This window comes from Xiphophorus couchianus, chromosome 5, assembly GCF_001444195.1.
Source record: "Xiphophorus couchianus chromosome 5, X_couchianus-1.0, whole genome shotgun sequence".
Taxonomy (NCBI): Eukaryota; Metazoa; Chordata; class Actinopteri; order Cyprinodontiformes; family Poeciliidae; genus Xiphophorus; species Xiphophorus couchianus.
Window position 1 is genome coordinate 28443969 of NC_040232.1, and position 16382 is coordinate 28460350.

Below are 16382 nucleotides of genomic sequence, written 5' to 3' on the forward strand. Positions count from 1 at the left end.
TCAGACGGCCTAACAAGCGTTTAGAGAGAATAAATCTGCACAACTTTGCACAAACAGCGGCTGAGACCAGAACTAAGATGGCAGCATACAATTTGTGCAAACAGTATTGATGCAGAGATACAAAAGAAAAGCATGCCATTGATTAGGCCAAAACAGATGAGACTGAACCAGCCCATCATCCGAATCCACATGTGCTCCAGCATCTTCGCTCCAGCTGCAGAGACATCGCGGCTTTTCACCCGGTGGCCATTACAGCTTGTCTAAATTCAACTGGTGGACATCTGGCTGTGCTGAGGAGATAACTCTCTCCTTAATAGGGGGATTTTAATTGGCTGCTGTGGAGCTACATCAAAAACCCAGCAGACCCTCAAGTCCCAGAAGGACTGTAAACTCACACCAGTGATGAAAATTTCTCCTCCAAAAGGCTATTTCCATGACTTCATGTCTCGCCTGTGTAGACTTTGCAGCAGTTAATTACACTTTACAGCTTCCTAAGTGGGATGTTTTTGAGTTGGAGGGATGATTCTCGGACGACGAGGTCCACAACAGACCTGGAAAGTCAATGGGTATTGACCTTAGGCAATTAAATCGCAGTAAGTTAAACATGTAAACTGTTCAATGTTGTGAGAACTAGAAGGCAGACGCTTGGAAAAAAAAGGGTAGGAATGAACAGTGTTTAAGAAAGCAGAGGTGCTACATCATCGATCTGTTTGGTTTGACTGTATTTAAAGCTCACAGTTAACGACAGAAGCATAGACTGGAGAGTATTGGATTACTTGTGCATTGACTCAGAGTGGGATAGTACTGTGGTGACAAGATGCTTTTAAGGAAAATCCTTTTCTACATTACACTGCAATATCTTCACTGTGACCTCATGTCTTTATTTTAAAGATGCCAACATTTCTTACTACAGAATAGTATTCTATGGCAAAAATATTGTTCTTGTTATGTTTAAAGGTGGTTTTGATCAATAGTTCTCTGGGACATTGTTTTTTTTGTTGTTGTTTTATAGATTTTTAGTCCAGTACCTGGCTATTTCAGATCGTTGTAAATCTGGTCAATTCAGTCATATGACTCGTACATGAAGGCTGTTATAGTATGTAGCCAATACTAACAGTGATCACCAAAGGTGGTTGTCATAACCCCACAAGGTGTAGCAAACCAACAAGAATTGTGTTTTTATTTCCACCTCAAAATAAAAGTAAAACACAAAAATATAGTTTTAAAAGCATTTTGAATTCATGTCCTAATTCTTAAAAGAAATGAAAGACACCATTCACAAATGAATAAAAACAATATTTTGGCAGTCAATGTTGTCTTGTTGCACCTGTTTCTACTGACTTAACATATTTTATACTCTTTTGACAAATGTAAAGTATTTTCTTGTTTTATAGTTGAATGGAAGGTGAACGGTTCTGCTCTAGAATGTTCTGCTCTATTTTTCCTACTCACTGACTATAGTCTCTTATTGTTTAGCTATGCTAGCTGCTCTGACTGCACTAGTAAGAAAGTAAGACCCTACAGCATCTGCTCCTAATATAAATATTAATCAGCTGTATAAGGAAGTCAGCAAAACATCTTGAATGCTGTTCTTATGTGTTCTGCTTAAGACAAATGCTTTTAAGAAAATAAGAACTAACATCTAAAAATTCTGATCCACGTTTCCTAACACAGAACAGAATGGGAAGATTACTCATCTTTATGGAGCCCTGCATATCTGTATTTCAGCCGCCAGACTTTTACTGTAACGTGAGATCCTCTGTTACCTGATAGGATAGTCGGCAGCGCTGAGATTGATGAAAAAATCCCAGCCCCAGTCCCTCATGGCCAGCAGGTCAGCCATGCTGCGCAGGTACATGGTCAGCAAACTGGCTCCCCCCCAGATGGTGGCCATGCGCCAGGGCGTCACCCTCACGTTGGGATACTGAGAAGCGAGGGCCTGCACCTGCCTGTGCAGGTAGTTGGAGCGCTGAAAGAGAGAGGGGAAACAAATTGTGTTTTGGAGTCGCGTGGCTCCTGTTTTAGACCATGTTTCAGGTTCTCTGCAGCTCACCTGGTCGATGTGGATGTAGTAGAAGTGAGAGGTGTGGTAGATGGCTTTGAAGAGACGTTGGAACTGGCGAGAGGCTCGTCCGTGAATCACCAGAACAAAAGCTATTCTCACTGGTTTCAATGGAAAGCTCTCCACAGAGTCTTCATCCCACTGGATGTTCACATTGGCTTTACCTTCACAGATTGACAGACAGCAAAGAGTTTTGTATTATTCATGGGAAGTTACTAAATCAAACCAGAATAAAGAGAGTAAATGCAAAGAATGAGTCATAGTCATTTTTTTAGGGTCAGCTACATTAGAGAAATTAGGCCAAAGAGCCTTTTTTTGTCCAATCCTTTTTATCTGTTTTGGGCAATTTTACCTATTTTTATCAGGCACATTTGAAAGTTAATGTTTGAGACCACAAGGATAAATGATTCCAGGCTGTTTCTAGACAAAATATGTATTTTAATATGACAGGTAAAAGAAAAAGACAACACTGAGATAGTGCACTCTTGCTACATAATGTCAAAGAAGCTAAAGGAAATAAAGAAAAATAAGCGTAGAAATGGTATGGATCATCTATCTATCTATCTATCTATCTATCTATCGATCTATCTATCTATCTGTCTACCTGTCTATCTATCTATCTATCTATCTATCTATCTATCTATCTATCTATCTATCTATCTATCTATCTATCTATCTATCTATCTATCTATCTATCTATCTATCTATCTATCTATCTATCTGTCCGTCTGTCTATGTATCGAATTTGCACAGTTATGATTCATATAGGTTTATATTGTTGCATGTATCTTAAAAAAAAGAGAATCCAACACTGGTCCGCACTCCATTTAAACAAGGGGGAAAAATAACCACTCCAGACTAAGTGCTCAATGAGATGTTAACACCCAAATTTGTCACAATTACAAAACCAAACGAGAACATAAAAACAGAATCAGGAAAGATGTAATGCTACAGAAGCTCAACGCTACGAGTCGCTCATTCAGTTGTCATTTGATTGAATTGGAGCCATTTCAACAATCCCCGCCACATAAAATCTGCTGTAACCACTGTCCTCCCACAGACAGGAATCCTATGAGAGGTTCCTCCGGGAATCCGGGCGTAGCTTGGAATGACAGAGTGCCATCATACCACAACAGGCCAAACTCCCCGAAGACGCCTTGGACTTTGCAAAAGATAACAACAGTATGAATGTGAGCACACACACCCAGGTTGTGGCCTGTCAAGTGAAACAATCCCAGAGGTCCGTGGAGAATTGTTGGAAACATGGCTTAGCTTCATTGGATGGCTTTCTACCACGCTTAAACAACCCTTAAAAATTTATACCAACATAAATCTTATGATGTAAAATAAACTGTAGAGATTTTAAACCAGTACAAAAGAGGAACGGACTTTCATTGAATCCCTCAAAGCTGCTAACCTCCCCCGCTCTTCCCCTCAAAAAATTATCATGGGCATTGTTTGTTTTTAAAGTCTTTAGCTATCACAGCAAATGCACACAGAGAGTGTATTAAAGATTTCTGTTCACTAAATATGCCTTGGGCTGAAACCTCAAATTACTATAATTTAGGGTTACAGCTCCCAAGAGCCTGTCTGTAGTGTAGACACGGGGAACCTAAGGGAATACTGACATGTGGACTGTTTATTCGCCTGGCATTAAGGAAAAGCCCTTTCTGCTGGCCCCGAGGCCTTGTAATTACAACGGGTTTCGGTGCATGTATCTGTCATATCCATATTCTGTAGAAAACGATTGCACTTGCTGAAATTTAAGGTGGATTTGCCTAAAGGCCAACGACAAGAGTAAGGCTCACTATATGCTCGCTTGGTTCTAACTGGCTTTACCTCCCGTCATCCCGTCTGTGTAGCACAGAGTTTGTGCTACACCATTTGCACATGTGTGCGTGTGAGAGTGTGTGTGTGCTCTGAGGGGAATCTGCTGCGGGCCGTATCAGATTGAACAGTAATTGGTGACCGGCTAAGAAGATCCACTGGCTTGCTTTGCAGTCAGATAATTGGCCAGTCGCTTCTCAAAGCACTCCAAGAGTGTGAGCAAGACTGTCTGGCTGAACTAATGAGCTCTTCTGTGCGCGCTAAACATTTTTTTTATTGTCAATTTGGTCAACCTGTTCATCTGCAGAAGAGCAGCTTTGCGTGGCGTATTCTCTGAGCAGACTGTGTACCTGAGCTAAGAGCTTGCTATCAATCTTTGAAACTGCCTTTCCCTCATCTGCTATCATCCCGCACTCTTCCTCCATCATCCTGTGTAACGTCTGGCTCTGACACACCCTCCATCTTAAATGCTCATATGAGAGGTTAGAAGAAGAGCTGAGTAAGGTCCCAGAGGGCATGTACCAAATTGCATTAGAAAATGTCTCAAGGATTGTCTCTGCTTTAAAAGAGAAGAAAAAGAGACAAAGTGAGATTTGCAGATAAAAAAACCCCCGTATGAATAACAAAATTGGTATTGCATTTGATGTTTTCAAAGTGTCATATTTGGTTTATCTTCAGGGAGACAGTGTGAAGACACATTTTCATATCTTTCTGCAGATTTCCTATTGGATTTACTGCAGTTTGACTTGGCCATTCTAGCACATGAATATACTTTGGTCTTTGTAGTTCTGGCTGGATGTTTATGGTCGCCCTGCTGGAAGATGAATGCCAACTCCAAGTCTTTTACAAACTCAAGTAAGTTTTCTTCCAGGATTTTATTTGGCTCCATCCATCTTCTCCGTGGCTAAATAAAAGAATGATGCTGCCACCACCATGTTTCTCCGTAGCGGTATCTGTGCAGGTTAATGTGTGAAGTTTCATATACTGTATGTCAGTAAGATCTGTACTAGATAACATAAAAACAAAAGCCCAACTAATTTACAACTTTATTACATGACATTATGAAACCCAAAGGCTGTGCTGCAGTAACCCAGGCCTTAAGATAGGCCTCCTGGTTTATTACTTTTTATATTATGGATGGTCTGGCTTTAGCATAATGTTTTCTTTAGAAGCTGTAAGTAAAATAATAGTTTGGAAAAGTAAGTGGGCTCTTGTTATTTTGTCTTTTGGTTAATTTATTTACTTTTTTTCTGGTTTTTTCTTTTTTCATTTACTCTTATATTTCTTACCACAGTTTGTAGGGTACTGTAACAGCCGTAATTGTGTAGTGTCTCTTTAAGATACTCTAGTATCGCTAATGATATCACAAGTATGCACGAAGCAGCGTGGGAGAAATGTGCTGAGACAGACATGTTAGCTCCCTAACTTTTAGGAATGTTACGGGTTGTTTGGACTCATCTTCATGTTTGATAACATAGCAGCCGTTCAACCGGACTTTGTAAGGTTGGTGAAGAGCGTGTTTATTGAAGGACAACACTGTGAAATTGCCAGTACCAGTGTGGTTGTGAGTTTTTGACCGTCCTGACGAGTCTGCCGCCTCCTCTCCTCCCTTAAACACAAGCCAAGCGTTACAGTACAATAGTCTTTCACAAATATCTGAACTTCAAGTGCTTTCATAACTTTTAGTCCAATTCTGCAATTGTCCAATATGGACTGCCAGGTCACTCCTAACTATTTATTGAGATATATTTCAATAGGATGGTCTCAATAGAATTTTAAAAATGGTCACTAATTAATTATATTTTTCAATAGATCTAAATAATTCTTCATGGTTTATGACACAGTCATCAATTTTCTACCAATATTTATCTCTATTCAGTTGGATCTTTTCCAAATGAGGCCTTTCTGCTCCCCATCAGAAAGCAGCTGCCTGTTGATGCGGCAGCCAGAGCAGAGCGCGCACTCCAGTCATGTCGCTAGAAAAGTTAGCATATGAGATCATCGAGGATGAACATGTTCCCCCTAAATTCAACGACTCTAATGCAGAACTAACACAATTGCTAATCTAGCCGAAGCCTCGAGGATTGAAAGTCGATCAAGCCAAATTGGGCATTTTCGGCTAACAAGGTTAAGACTTGATTGGGAAGGGAGGAGAAATAACACGTTGGCAGGCAGCAGGCGGACGAAGAAAAAGAAAAGTGATTTAATTTAGTTGTTGTGTTGTTACAGCCCAGCCACCAGGGGAGAGCCCTTTTAAATTTCTTTGTCTCTTTTGATCAAATTGTCAGTTCGAGTGGGGCTGCGACTTGCTGTGTGAGATGACAAGAGATCAGGCACAGACGGCAGACGTTCCCGCTGATGAGGAAAAGAAATGCGCCAAAGTTGCAAAGTCATTGTGCTTCGTCAAGTTACAACAACAGGAGCCACGGCAGGAGAGGTATCTCAGCAGAACAGGCAGGAGGTATAATAGGTTTCTCCTCCTCTCCTGCTGTCTGCGTTGCATACAGTCCGCTGCCTTGCGTGCGCTCGCATGGGTGTGTATGCAATGTTCACTTCAACATGCCTGCTGATGCGTGCAACTCGCTGATGGCTGCCGGCGCAACAGATTTTGTTTACAGAATCCACAACCAGCCTGCAGATGTCCATAAATTTGTGAGCGTGGTGCGTCTGAAAAAGATGAGGGAACCTGTGTTCTGTGGCCAGCTTGACAAAACAAACCAAAAAACCAATTTGGGGAGAACACAAGCAGCATCCCAATTTTATCCAACAATTTACTCCACCAATTACACATTGGAGGGGTGAGAGCGGGGGACGTATCTCGGCTTTGATGAGAAATTGCAATTACGAGACGAGGAAATTTTTCTCCGTCTACTTAAGCTTCACTATAGACCTACTGTCTGTACTTAACTTTGTGAAGTGGTTACTTTTGTTGTTTTCTCTGGGGGGGGAAAAAAGAGCCTTCATGGCAAAGATTAGGCAGACGTAATGAGAAAAGTAACATGTAAAAACAAGACAAAAAGGCAGGAAAATAATTCGGAATAACTTTTAACAAGATTTTCTCCGAATGATAGCTCCCCGCAGCCCTTAATTTCATTCTACTTAATGTATTGCTCACTCCTATTTTTTATCTATAGCTCCTGCTTTCCTATAAAAGTTGCACTGAAACATTCAATTTAATTCTACTTATTTAAAGACACAGTGACATGTTTTAGGAGGAATTGTCTAAATCATTGTCATTACCATAAATTAATTGCAGTGATTTTGTAGATGGCTAACTTATGTTCCAAAAAATTAACATTTAACTTGGTGTGTACGGTTCTGAAAAAAGAAAAAAGTATTTGTTCCTTTCTGTTATCTTCTTGTTTTGTTTTTTGTTAAAATTTTCTCAAACCATCACACGTTTCAGTTTCAAAGATAACCTAAGTAATCAATATTTCGTTTGTAAATAATGATTTCATTTGTTAAAGGAAAAACCAATCAAACCTCACTCTCAAATGATTCATTTCCATGTTAAATCATAAAGAAACTGTGACAGTTGCCATTTTGGTTTGGTTTTAGGACTCAAACCCAGGCGTTCCCACTGACTGACCTGGGGAACCAATAAATGACTGAAAGAAAACCTGTCTGGCAGCCTGAAGTGGGCTCAAAGATCAGAACAGAAAGAATACAGAAAAACGATGAGAGAGCTTCAGGAGCCACTTTCCCCAGTCTGGGTCAGTGTTCACGATTTAACAAGGAAAGGTGTCGGGAAAAAATTAATCCATGGGAGAGCTCTGAAGAAAAGAAAAAAAGAAAGAAAGAATAAGAAAAAAGCCTACAAAGGCCTGTCTCAAATTTGCCATCTTCATCAGCTTCAAAACTTTTGGAAAAAATATTCTGTGAATTGACTAAATAAAAGTGGAACTTCAATGAAGTTGTGTGTCGTGTTGCATCTGGGATTGAACTAAACAGTCAAACGCGATGGCGGCAGTGTGATGGTCTGGGCCTAATAAAATCGTTGCTTTTGCTGTCTAACGGATAATCAAAACAGCCACGTTGAACCCTAGAGAAAAAAATAAAAATAATTGAGGGTTTTGGAGAGGCCGAGTCAACGTCTGGGCTTAAGTCCCGTAGAGATGATGTTGTCTGATTCTAAATAGATTTTACAAGCTCAAAAACCCACCAATGAGACAGCAATAAATAATCCAATAAGGGATTACTGGCTAAAGTTTCTCTTCAGCGATTGAAAAGCCTCATTGCCAGTTGGTAGTTTTAGCTGCCAAGGGTGGTACAATCTACCAGCTTTTTACTTTTTTCCATACATCAGAACTCTGTAAGGAACCAAATACATTTCCACCCAACACTGTTATACAAGTAACTTTACAGCTTCAAGCAACTATGCAAAACTCTCTGTGGACTGGAGAACTCGGCGTATAGTGAGGATGCTTCCCATTTCAAATGCTGCTCTGTCAGCAGCACTGAGGACAGCGGCGCTTAGTGCAACACTGAAATGTGAGGAGCGACTGAAAGAGAAGTGTCACAGCAAAATGGCAGCTCTTTTTCACAATTCCAACTAGAGGGAGAAGAAGAGGAGGAGGCATTAGTCGCAGGGAATCTTTGGAAACTTTTTAATCAGAAAGTTCGTCTGGTGACAGCTCCGACAATCAGATCATATCCTGAATTTGCATTCAGATGTCTCAGTGTTGGCTGAGACGCAGTGATACCTTTTCAAACGGTAATTATAATTTCTAGTCACAAATGAGTTAGAACAGGGGTGGGCAACTCCAGGCCTCGAGGGCCGGTCTCCTGCAACTTTTAGATGCATCTCTACTTCAACACACCTGAGTCAAATAATGAGGTCATTAGCAGGACTCTGGAGAACTTGACTGCACTTAGGAGGTGATTCAGTTATTGGATTCAAGTGTGTTGGACCAGGGAGACATCTAAGATTTGCAGGACACCGGCCCTCGAGGACCAGGATTGCCCACCCCTGAGTTAGAATGTCTGAGAGGAAGCTTAGGAAAAAAGCTGTTTGCCTGAAATACGTATTTCTGTTTGATTTTAAAAAAGTCTAATGGCCATTCATAGCCATCAACTTTAACATAATCTGTATTTTCCTATAGAAACCAGATTCAACACATTTGAATGACGCGCAACTTTTTATGAACTGTGCAGTGCTGTGAGAACTCGCGTACAGCCAGCTGCACTTTGCAAAACAAAAGCAAAACCACACCATCGTCCACTACTTCCTGTTGTCTTCTTTGTCCTTTTCACCAGCAGCAACATCCGGCTGTTGATCATGTGACTCGTGTGATGTAAAAAAAAGTGTTTCAATGTGGCTGACAAATTCTCATTCTAGTGCAAAAGCCTTTTCTCTAGCAATGTGAGTTTTTCTTTTGAAATTGCTGCATTTCCGTCAAATGGATTTATTTTTGTAATTGCAATTTGCGCAATTTTACAGTTAATGGAAACGCAGCTACTGTCTCTTTTTAAGACAGAGCAACTGACCCCATTAACTACTACAGCTACTCTTTCTATTTTTCTTTCCCATAGAAAGTACTCTTGGCTCAGTGCTTCTGCTGAGTTGTGTCTCCTTCCAAGATGTAGCTAATTTGTTTATGGCTTTTGCAGCCATAAACCCTGTTGTATTCTCCTAGTTAATGTCTCCAGAGAAAAAAGTCCAGACTCATTGCTTCAATGTTTAGTGGTGTCACTTTCCTCAAACAAAATCATCGATGGAGCTATTGTGGTAGTTAAATATGTGTATACACTTTGTAATTATCTTTTCCTTACAAAGTATCCCTGACCTGGTGCTTCCATTCTTTCCATACAGCAAGAACTCCTGCAGCACTCTAGATCAACTTACTGGAACAGATTCACACCATTCTTCTTGATTGGAAATTGTGAAAGAAAGTTTGCGTAATCAAATAAAAGCCACACAAATTGGGAGAGCATTCAAATTCTGCCTCTCATGTAAACATAAAACCATGACAGCCCTTCACTAGAGTAATGCACTTACCTTCAATAGGGCAATAACGAGTTACTGCATCAGGCATTAGCTGGCCCTCTTTGTGTCTACAGTAGACTTCAGCAATCTGTTGCCGGCACTCCTTGCTCTTGGCTCTGGACAGGGCAGAAATGGCTTCCTTGCCGCTGATCTCACATTGCGGAGGCTGATCATACGTCACCTCCAGTGTTGGTGTAGTCGCCTGCTTCCTGTGTGGATGCTGATGTCTGTGCTGGGACTGGCCAGGCTGGTCAATTGAGGCACGAGTGTGCTGCTGCTGCAGGCCTCCGGCGATGCTCTGGCCACCAGGATAGGAGGCATTGTTTCCCAGTTCTAGGGACTGGTGGCCTATGGGCAAAATCTCATTGGAGCTGCGGCCCAGTCTGGGGGAGCTGTCGTGCCACGCCTGCTGCTGGGTGTGGGGCTTCCCTTGCACACGCTCCCGCTGCTTGCTGCTGGTGGCGCCTACAGATTGCCGGTGCGAACGGGCACCAAAATTACTATTATCTATGTTCTCAAAGTCTTTCGGCACCGAGTTCTCATTGTTGCTGTCAACTCTGTTTTTCTCCTTCGGCCGATGGGAGTAATACCCGTCCTGGAAGGAGACAGGTGGAGCAGAGGAGAAGAGAGAAGAAGGAAGTGTTGGGTAAATAGAGTGGAGATAGAGGTAAGAGGAAGAGCAAAGGGGGGACACAAAGAAGAAAAACAAGATCAGGACTGAGCGAACATCGTGCATATCAAGTGTTGGATTAACAATCAACATGGCATTAATGACTAGGCAGCACGGCACTAAACCAAGAGCCATGAAATGAAGCAGCAAGGCATCACAGGGTGCTACATAACTCAAGGGGATACAGGTCTAGGTACTCTGTTGCTCTGTGCCATCATCAGATTAGCCCTTGGTTTCAATTAAAATCTCCTTCAAACAGACCCAACGCTCCGCAAACAAAACACCAAGAGGGAATAAAGATGCAGAACATGACTGAGCGTGAGCGTAGACGAGCAAGTGTGCGCGCGTGTCTTCTCTCTTTTGCTTGAGACAAATAAAAATGCAAAGAAATTGCAGAGGCGTGGCGCCTGACTGCACTGCTCAGCACTGCATGGCTGCATAGTGGAGATAGTCTCAGAGTGAACGGGATTGTTTGCTTGTGCCCGTCCTCTGTTTTTCCAGCAGAATGGGCTGAAAGCATAGGGGAACACGGGGCACAGCAGCACAAAAATCTGCTAGTGAGTGACACAGCGGTGGAGGATGAAGGAGCACTGGCACAGGGTGAGAGCTATGTTGATTTTCTCTACTGAAATGTTCTGTGATGCATGAAACGGGAAAAAAAAACAGAAAAAGCTGCCGCCAACCTGCTGTAATGCACCCTTCTACAGAAGCTAATCTGAAATTTGAAAGGGAAAAAAAAATGAAGGTGGGAAACAGGACGTCAAAGAGCAGCCGAGGAAAGACATATAAGGGGCTTTCAACCAATTTAAATATTTTCTTGGCTTAAGCCCACAAAGTTTCTTTGAATTTTACAAGGATTTTAAGTAAAACATTAACTGAAAGTAGCATAGAACTGCGAAGTGAAGCTAAAACTCATGAAATTTGTCGAATTATTAAAAATGAAATGTTAAAATGTGAAAAAAATTACCCAGAGTTTGGATCTTTTTACCAGGCACTACAACAGCAGGGATTATAGATATGTTTGGAAAATAAAGCCTGTAAGAGAGAATCAGAACCAGGACAGGTGAGAAGCACAAGAGAGAGAAGCGAGATTGGTTGAAAATGTCTTTCCACCCCTACAGCCAGGTCTGTTATCGCCCCGTTGACCTTTCCTCGCTGTAAACACCTTGTACTCGCACAATTACAAAGGTGGGACACTTTCACGCTCAAAGAGACAGGAGGGGGGATGATATTATACGGCGCAACGCAAAACTGCAGGGAAAACAAGGCGGGGGACAACGCTCCCATTGTCATTTCCCTCTAAGCTTCCTCCTTGGCGGAGGTCTGGTTCTCACTAAATTAGATGCGTTAAAGCTGCCTGCCTCTCTTCTCCTCTGAATCTCTGCCTCTTTCTTCGCTCCTGCCCTTCACACTTCTCTTCACACATCTCGTTCCCTCCCCTCCGCTCCACTCCGATCATCCCTCATCCTTTCTTGCACATCTCCCTCCTCTTCTCTGATCATCTGCTACCCATTTTGCCTCTCACACCTCACTTTCTCCCTCTTCTCACCTCCTCTTTATTAATCCACCATTTTGCCACCTCTCCTGCCTGTCATAACCTCTCCCCGTCTCCCCTTTGCCCTTGTCTGTGACTACTTTCCTCCCCCGCCATACCCCCACAACTAGTTTAAACAAGACTGTGTTTCTTGTGAATGGCAGAACTTGTTAATCCTGCGTGTAACAGCTGCTTAGGCCAGTGATCACCTAAAAAGAAATCCCTGCCTCGGAGTTTCAAAGGGAATGCTTTAGGAGACTAATCCACGCAGTGCAAGTCACTGGATGTTTCCAGAGGTAAAATGAGGCTGTGTGCAGTCATGATTATGTCTGTAAAGCTCGTGCTTGTAGTGGATTTTGTTCAAAAAGTGCACGACGGAGAGTGTTGTTCTTTGTTTAAAGCAGAAAGAGTGAAGTAGAAGCAGCATGTGTTTGCCCTGGAGGCACTTGTGCTCTGATCCCTGCTGAGAGAGATATGAGAAGATGAGGGACACAGTTAAATTGGAAAAATGCCTGGGAAAAAAAAACACCACCACAAGTGTGTGCCTCAACTTAGTAGCAGACAGACACGACGCAGAAGTTAGAGAGGTGAGATGCCAGTAGTTAAAAGCTTTTCTTGCTTTTAAAATAAGACCTTTTTTTCTCTCTCTCTAGTGTTCTCTTGTTAAATTAAAAATGACAAGTCTGGCATGTGGTGACGATGTGTTGTTGGACTTGTAAGGCACGTACTCCCCAAAGCAAAGCTAATGGTAGAGAGTCTAAATCTTTTACACTTTGTGGGAGAGCATAAAATCCTTTAACTACGCTACCACGAAGACAAGCTGGGGCATGATCACGCAGACAATTCAACATAGAGGATCTAACGTCTTCTAGACAACGTATCGAGAGATGCAGCGAGCAGAATCCTTTTTGATTTCTGATCTCAGGTCTTTGGAAATCTTTGACCTGGCTTCCTGCAGTGGTTGATAATCAATTATTTATATTGGTGGCAGCAAGGCTGCAGGGTGGAGAGGTGGGTTGCGGTGTTAGAGCGCAGAAGGAACGACAAAGGAGTGAATCTCTTCCTAAAGTCTTTCTGCATAGAGTTGGAAGATTCTCTCCCACTTCAACTAATTGGTTTAGACAGGGTTTCTGTGTAACTAATGGCTTTGAGGATGTGGAACACCTCTGACAACACAACAAAAACACCCTCATACATTTTACAGATTTTGAATAATGCCATACAAAGACATTGATTAAAATTGTTTATCTTTATAGAGTTTGCAAAATGTCTGCCTTATATTGTTCCAAATCTTTGCGATTTTGATTTGAGTTACTAAAACCAATACAGTGAAGCAGCCCCTGAAGTCCAAACGAGTGGCATGTGTAAGCAGAGACTGAGGAGATTCCTGTGAATCCACAACCTTCACACGGTGTTCCTCTCTTCCTCCTTCTGTGAGCAAAGGACTCCAGGAGCTGTGCTGCTGTTTAATCTCGAGGACCGGGAGGAAACGGTGGGACACAGAATTAATAGCGGAGGCACTCACTGAAGATAGAGCTGCCTTGGACTACAGCTGGGGCATGGAGCTGCAGGGAGCTATCGATTGTTGCTGGGGATGTGTTTTCCACTCCCTGGGAATGTCAGGGAGGCAAAGCGGGGATTGCCTGGCATATGGCGAGGTGGCTGTGCAGACACACACGCACAAATGAGCACAAGCAGGGAGCGCCCTGAGCTGTGCTGAACAGTGAGGAAAATGCAGAGGGGGTAAACAAGAAAAGAAAAGTCATCCATCACTGGTAGGTACATTTAGAGAGAGGCCCAATGGAGCTGGGAGTTTCAGTTCCCCCTCTGGGGATGGTTTAGTCCATTTCTCAATACTAAGCTGGCCCTTTCCACTTTACCTCATTTCCTCTCCCACTGGGGGAAATAGTTCACCTGTCCTTTTTTCTCTGTTTCTCACTTCCTTTTGCCTCGATCTTCTGTGCAGCAAAGGTGAGAAAAAAGCACATATCTGTCTTTCAGCACCTGTCCAGCTTCACCCTTCTCCTCATCCTCCTCTTCTCTGGCATTTTATTCCTTGCTCTCAGTAAAAGAAGAAAAAAACAACAACAAAAAACTATTCATCTGGTCCACCCTACTCCCCTTTCCTAATGCCATCATTTGCTCTTGCAGTCCCAAGGAATATGTGACGGCCCACATGTGACGGCCCACAGTTGGCTTTTATTTTAAAGGTATATTTAAAGGGCTTGTTTTAATCTAACCCTGCAATAGTTCTTGAGTTTCCCTGCTGTGCTCATTGAGCTAAAATGCAAATACTTTGGTATATGTGTAACAGACAAGTTACAAAAGATTTGAAAATATATGGCAGGCCGTTTTAACACAAAACGGCCTGTCATATTGGTCTGCATTACATTATCTAAAAAGCGTTTTGACGCGACACAAGTGACTCACTGACTACCCTGCTGCTATGCTAACGTTAACATCCGAGATCACCACAGTGCCAAAGTAAAGGGCTATTGCACAGTTTTTTTAGATTACTCTGGATGTTTATGTCACTTATCTGGGAACATTTTGAGTAGTAATAATGGGACGATGGACCTGATAGGAATGGTTTGTAAGCATGTATATTGCAACATAAATTAAGCCATAATTTGATGTGTGAAAACACAAAGAGGGATTATTCTTAATGCTTTTTCTGGAATTAGGACCACTTTAAAAAGAGATATATTGTTATTCTACATGTGGAAAAAAAATTAAGGTGAATTCCTGATTTCCAAAACTATTTTGCTAAAATTTGCCTTGTCCTCGTCAACCTGGTGTCATCTATGGTCACATTTTGTGAGCTGGATGTGTAACCTTTATCTGATCAAATTGGTCCACCAAACCTGATTAGCATCCTCATCGTTCAGACAAAATTTAGTCTGGATATTTTACCTTAAAAATGTTTACTTTTCAAAAAAAAAATCCCTCTGCTAAATACAGAAAATAAACCGCTTGTTTACGAATAACTATCATTGGATGCTCTATTTATATAGAGGTTTGATTGAATTTTACAATTAAGCTAATTAAAAAAAGCAAAAAATCTAATGATGTTCAAGATTCCCGGTGCACATCTACACACAATGGACAGCCATTACAAAGCTAACACCAGAGAACTGACCAAACCAAAAAAACAAAAAAAACAAATAACTCCTCATAGACTCTAAAAACCTCAGAGTCACTATCTACAAGAGTGTGTGTGCTGTGTTACCAGTGTCGAGAGTGTGGGCAAATCTCTGTACAACCTGCCTTCCATGTGGCTAACGAGCTCAGATTAATTACCTGAACCGAGTGGCAGCAATTCTCTGAGCAAGACGTGGCGTCTGGCGCGACATGGAAGACTGATGCAGTTGACAGACTTGGTGCACAGCTGCTCTAGCACCTGAGGACGCCACAGTGAGAAATGAGCCAGAATGGAGTTAAATGTGTCAATGAGGGGGGCCCCAAAGTGTACCAGTCAAACATGACAAAGATTTGTAAGTGACTAAGTGGGCTGATCTCTCAGTTTGAATAAAAACTGAATGTTCTTCAGTTGCCAGATGTATGAGGAATGAGTATGAGGTAGTTATTTCTCAAAAGATACTCATCCCTGCTCCAGCACAACAAACAGGATCAAATAACTGTTTTTACCTCCTCAAGATGTCATCGTGTTAGACTATAGTTAGACTTCTCCATTCTAGACAAAGGTTGCTAATCAGTGGTGAATGAAAATTTGCTTGCAATTTGCATCTGCTCCCTTTATTTTGATTGATCGAGAACCCACATTTTCTTTTCCGATTGTCCGCCTATTTGTTACCAATTACTGTTTTTAATTGTGAATGAATAAAGTGCATATTCATGCCTGGGAAACATAAAGATGACACAACTTTCTGGCTTCTGGAAACACAAAATAGTCTCTTCACTGGCAACCAAGCTGTAAGATTTCATTACTTTCTGTGTTCTGCGTGTTTTCCAAGCTTCCTTTCTCTGTTTCTCCCTTTAGACATTCTCTTAAAACCCCCTTTTTTTACCACAGGCCAAAACTGGAGAATGCTGGTCACATGTATGGTAAAAGAAGGAGTGTGTGCGTGTGTGTGTGCACGCAAATACACGATTAGCACCCACAGCAGCTCCAAATGAACTGGGTTTGGTATGCACAGAAGCTGCTTGTGTGCCCTGTGACAAGCCCTGGAGCTGGAGTGTTGGAGGGGGGGGGCGTCTTTTCATCAGAGTGAACGTTAGTAACACTTTCTGTCTAGGAAATTTGAGGTGGACACATTGTATGTACTGATAGCAAAAATATATT

At 41.9% G+C, this 16382-nt stretch overlaps 1 protein-coding gene across 1 annotated transcript in view; it reads right to left on the reverse strand.

Annotated features, from left to right (window-relative positions):
- LOC114144899 (xylosyltransferase 1-like) overlaps positions 1-16382 on the reverse strand; it is a 109083-nt gene that overhangs the window by 44232 nt on the left and 48469 nt on the right. The window contains exons 2-4 of the mRNA XM_028018128.1: positions 9888-10470; positions 2054-2226; positions 1767-1969 (exon numbers count right to left, since the gene is read on the reverse strand). Of these exons, the coding sequence (XP_027873929.1) occupies positions 1767-1969; positions 2054-2226; positions 9888-10470 (959 nt within the window). The remainder of the gene's footprint in view (positions 1-1766; positions 1970-2053; positions 2227-9887; positions 10471-16382) is intronic.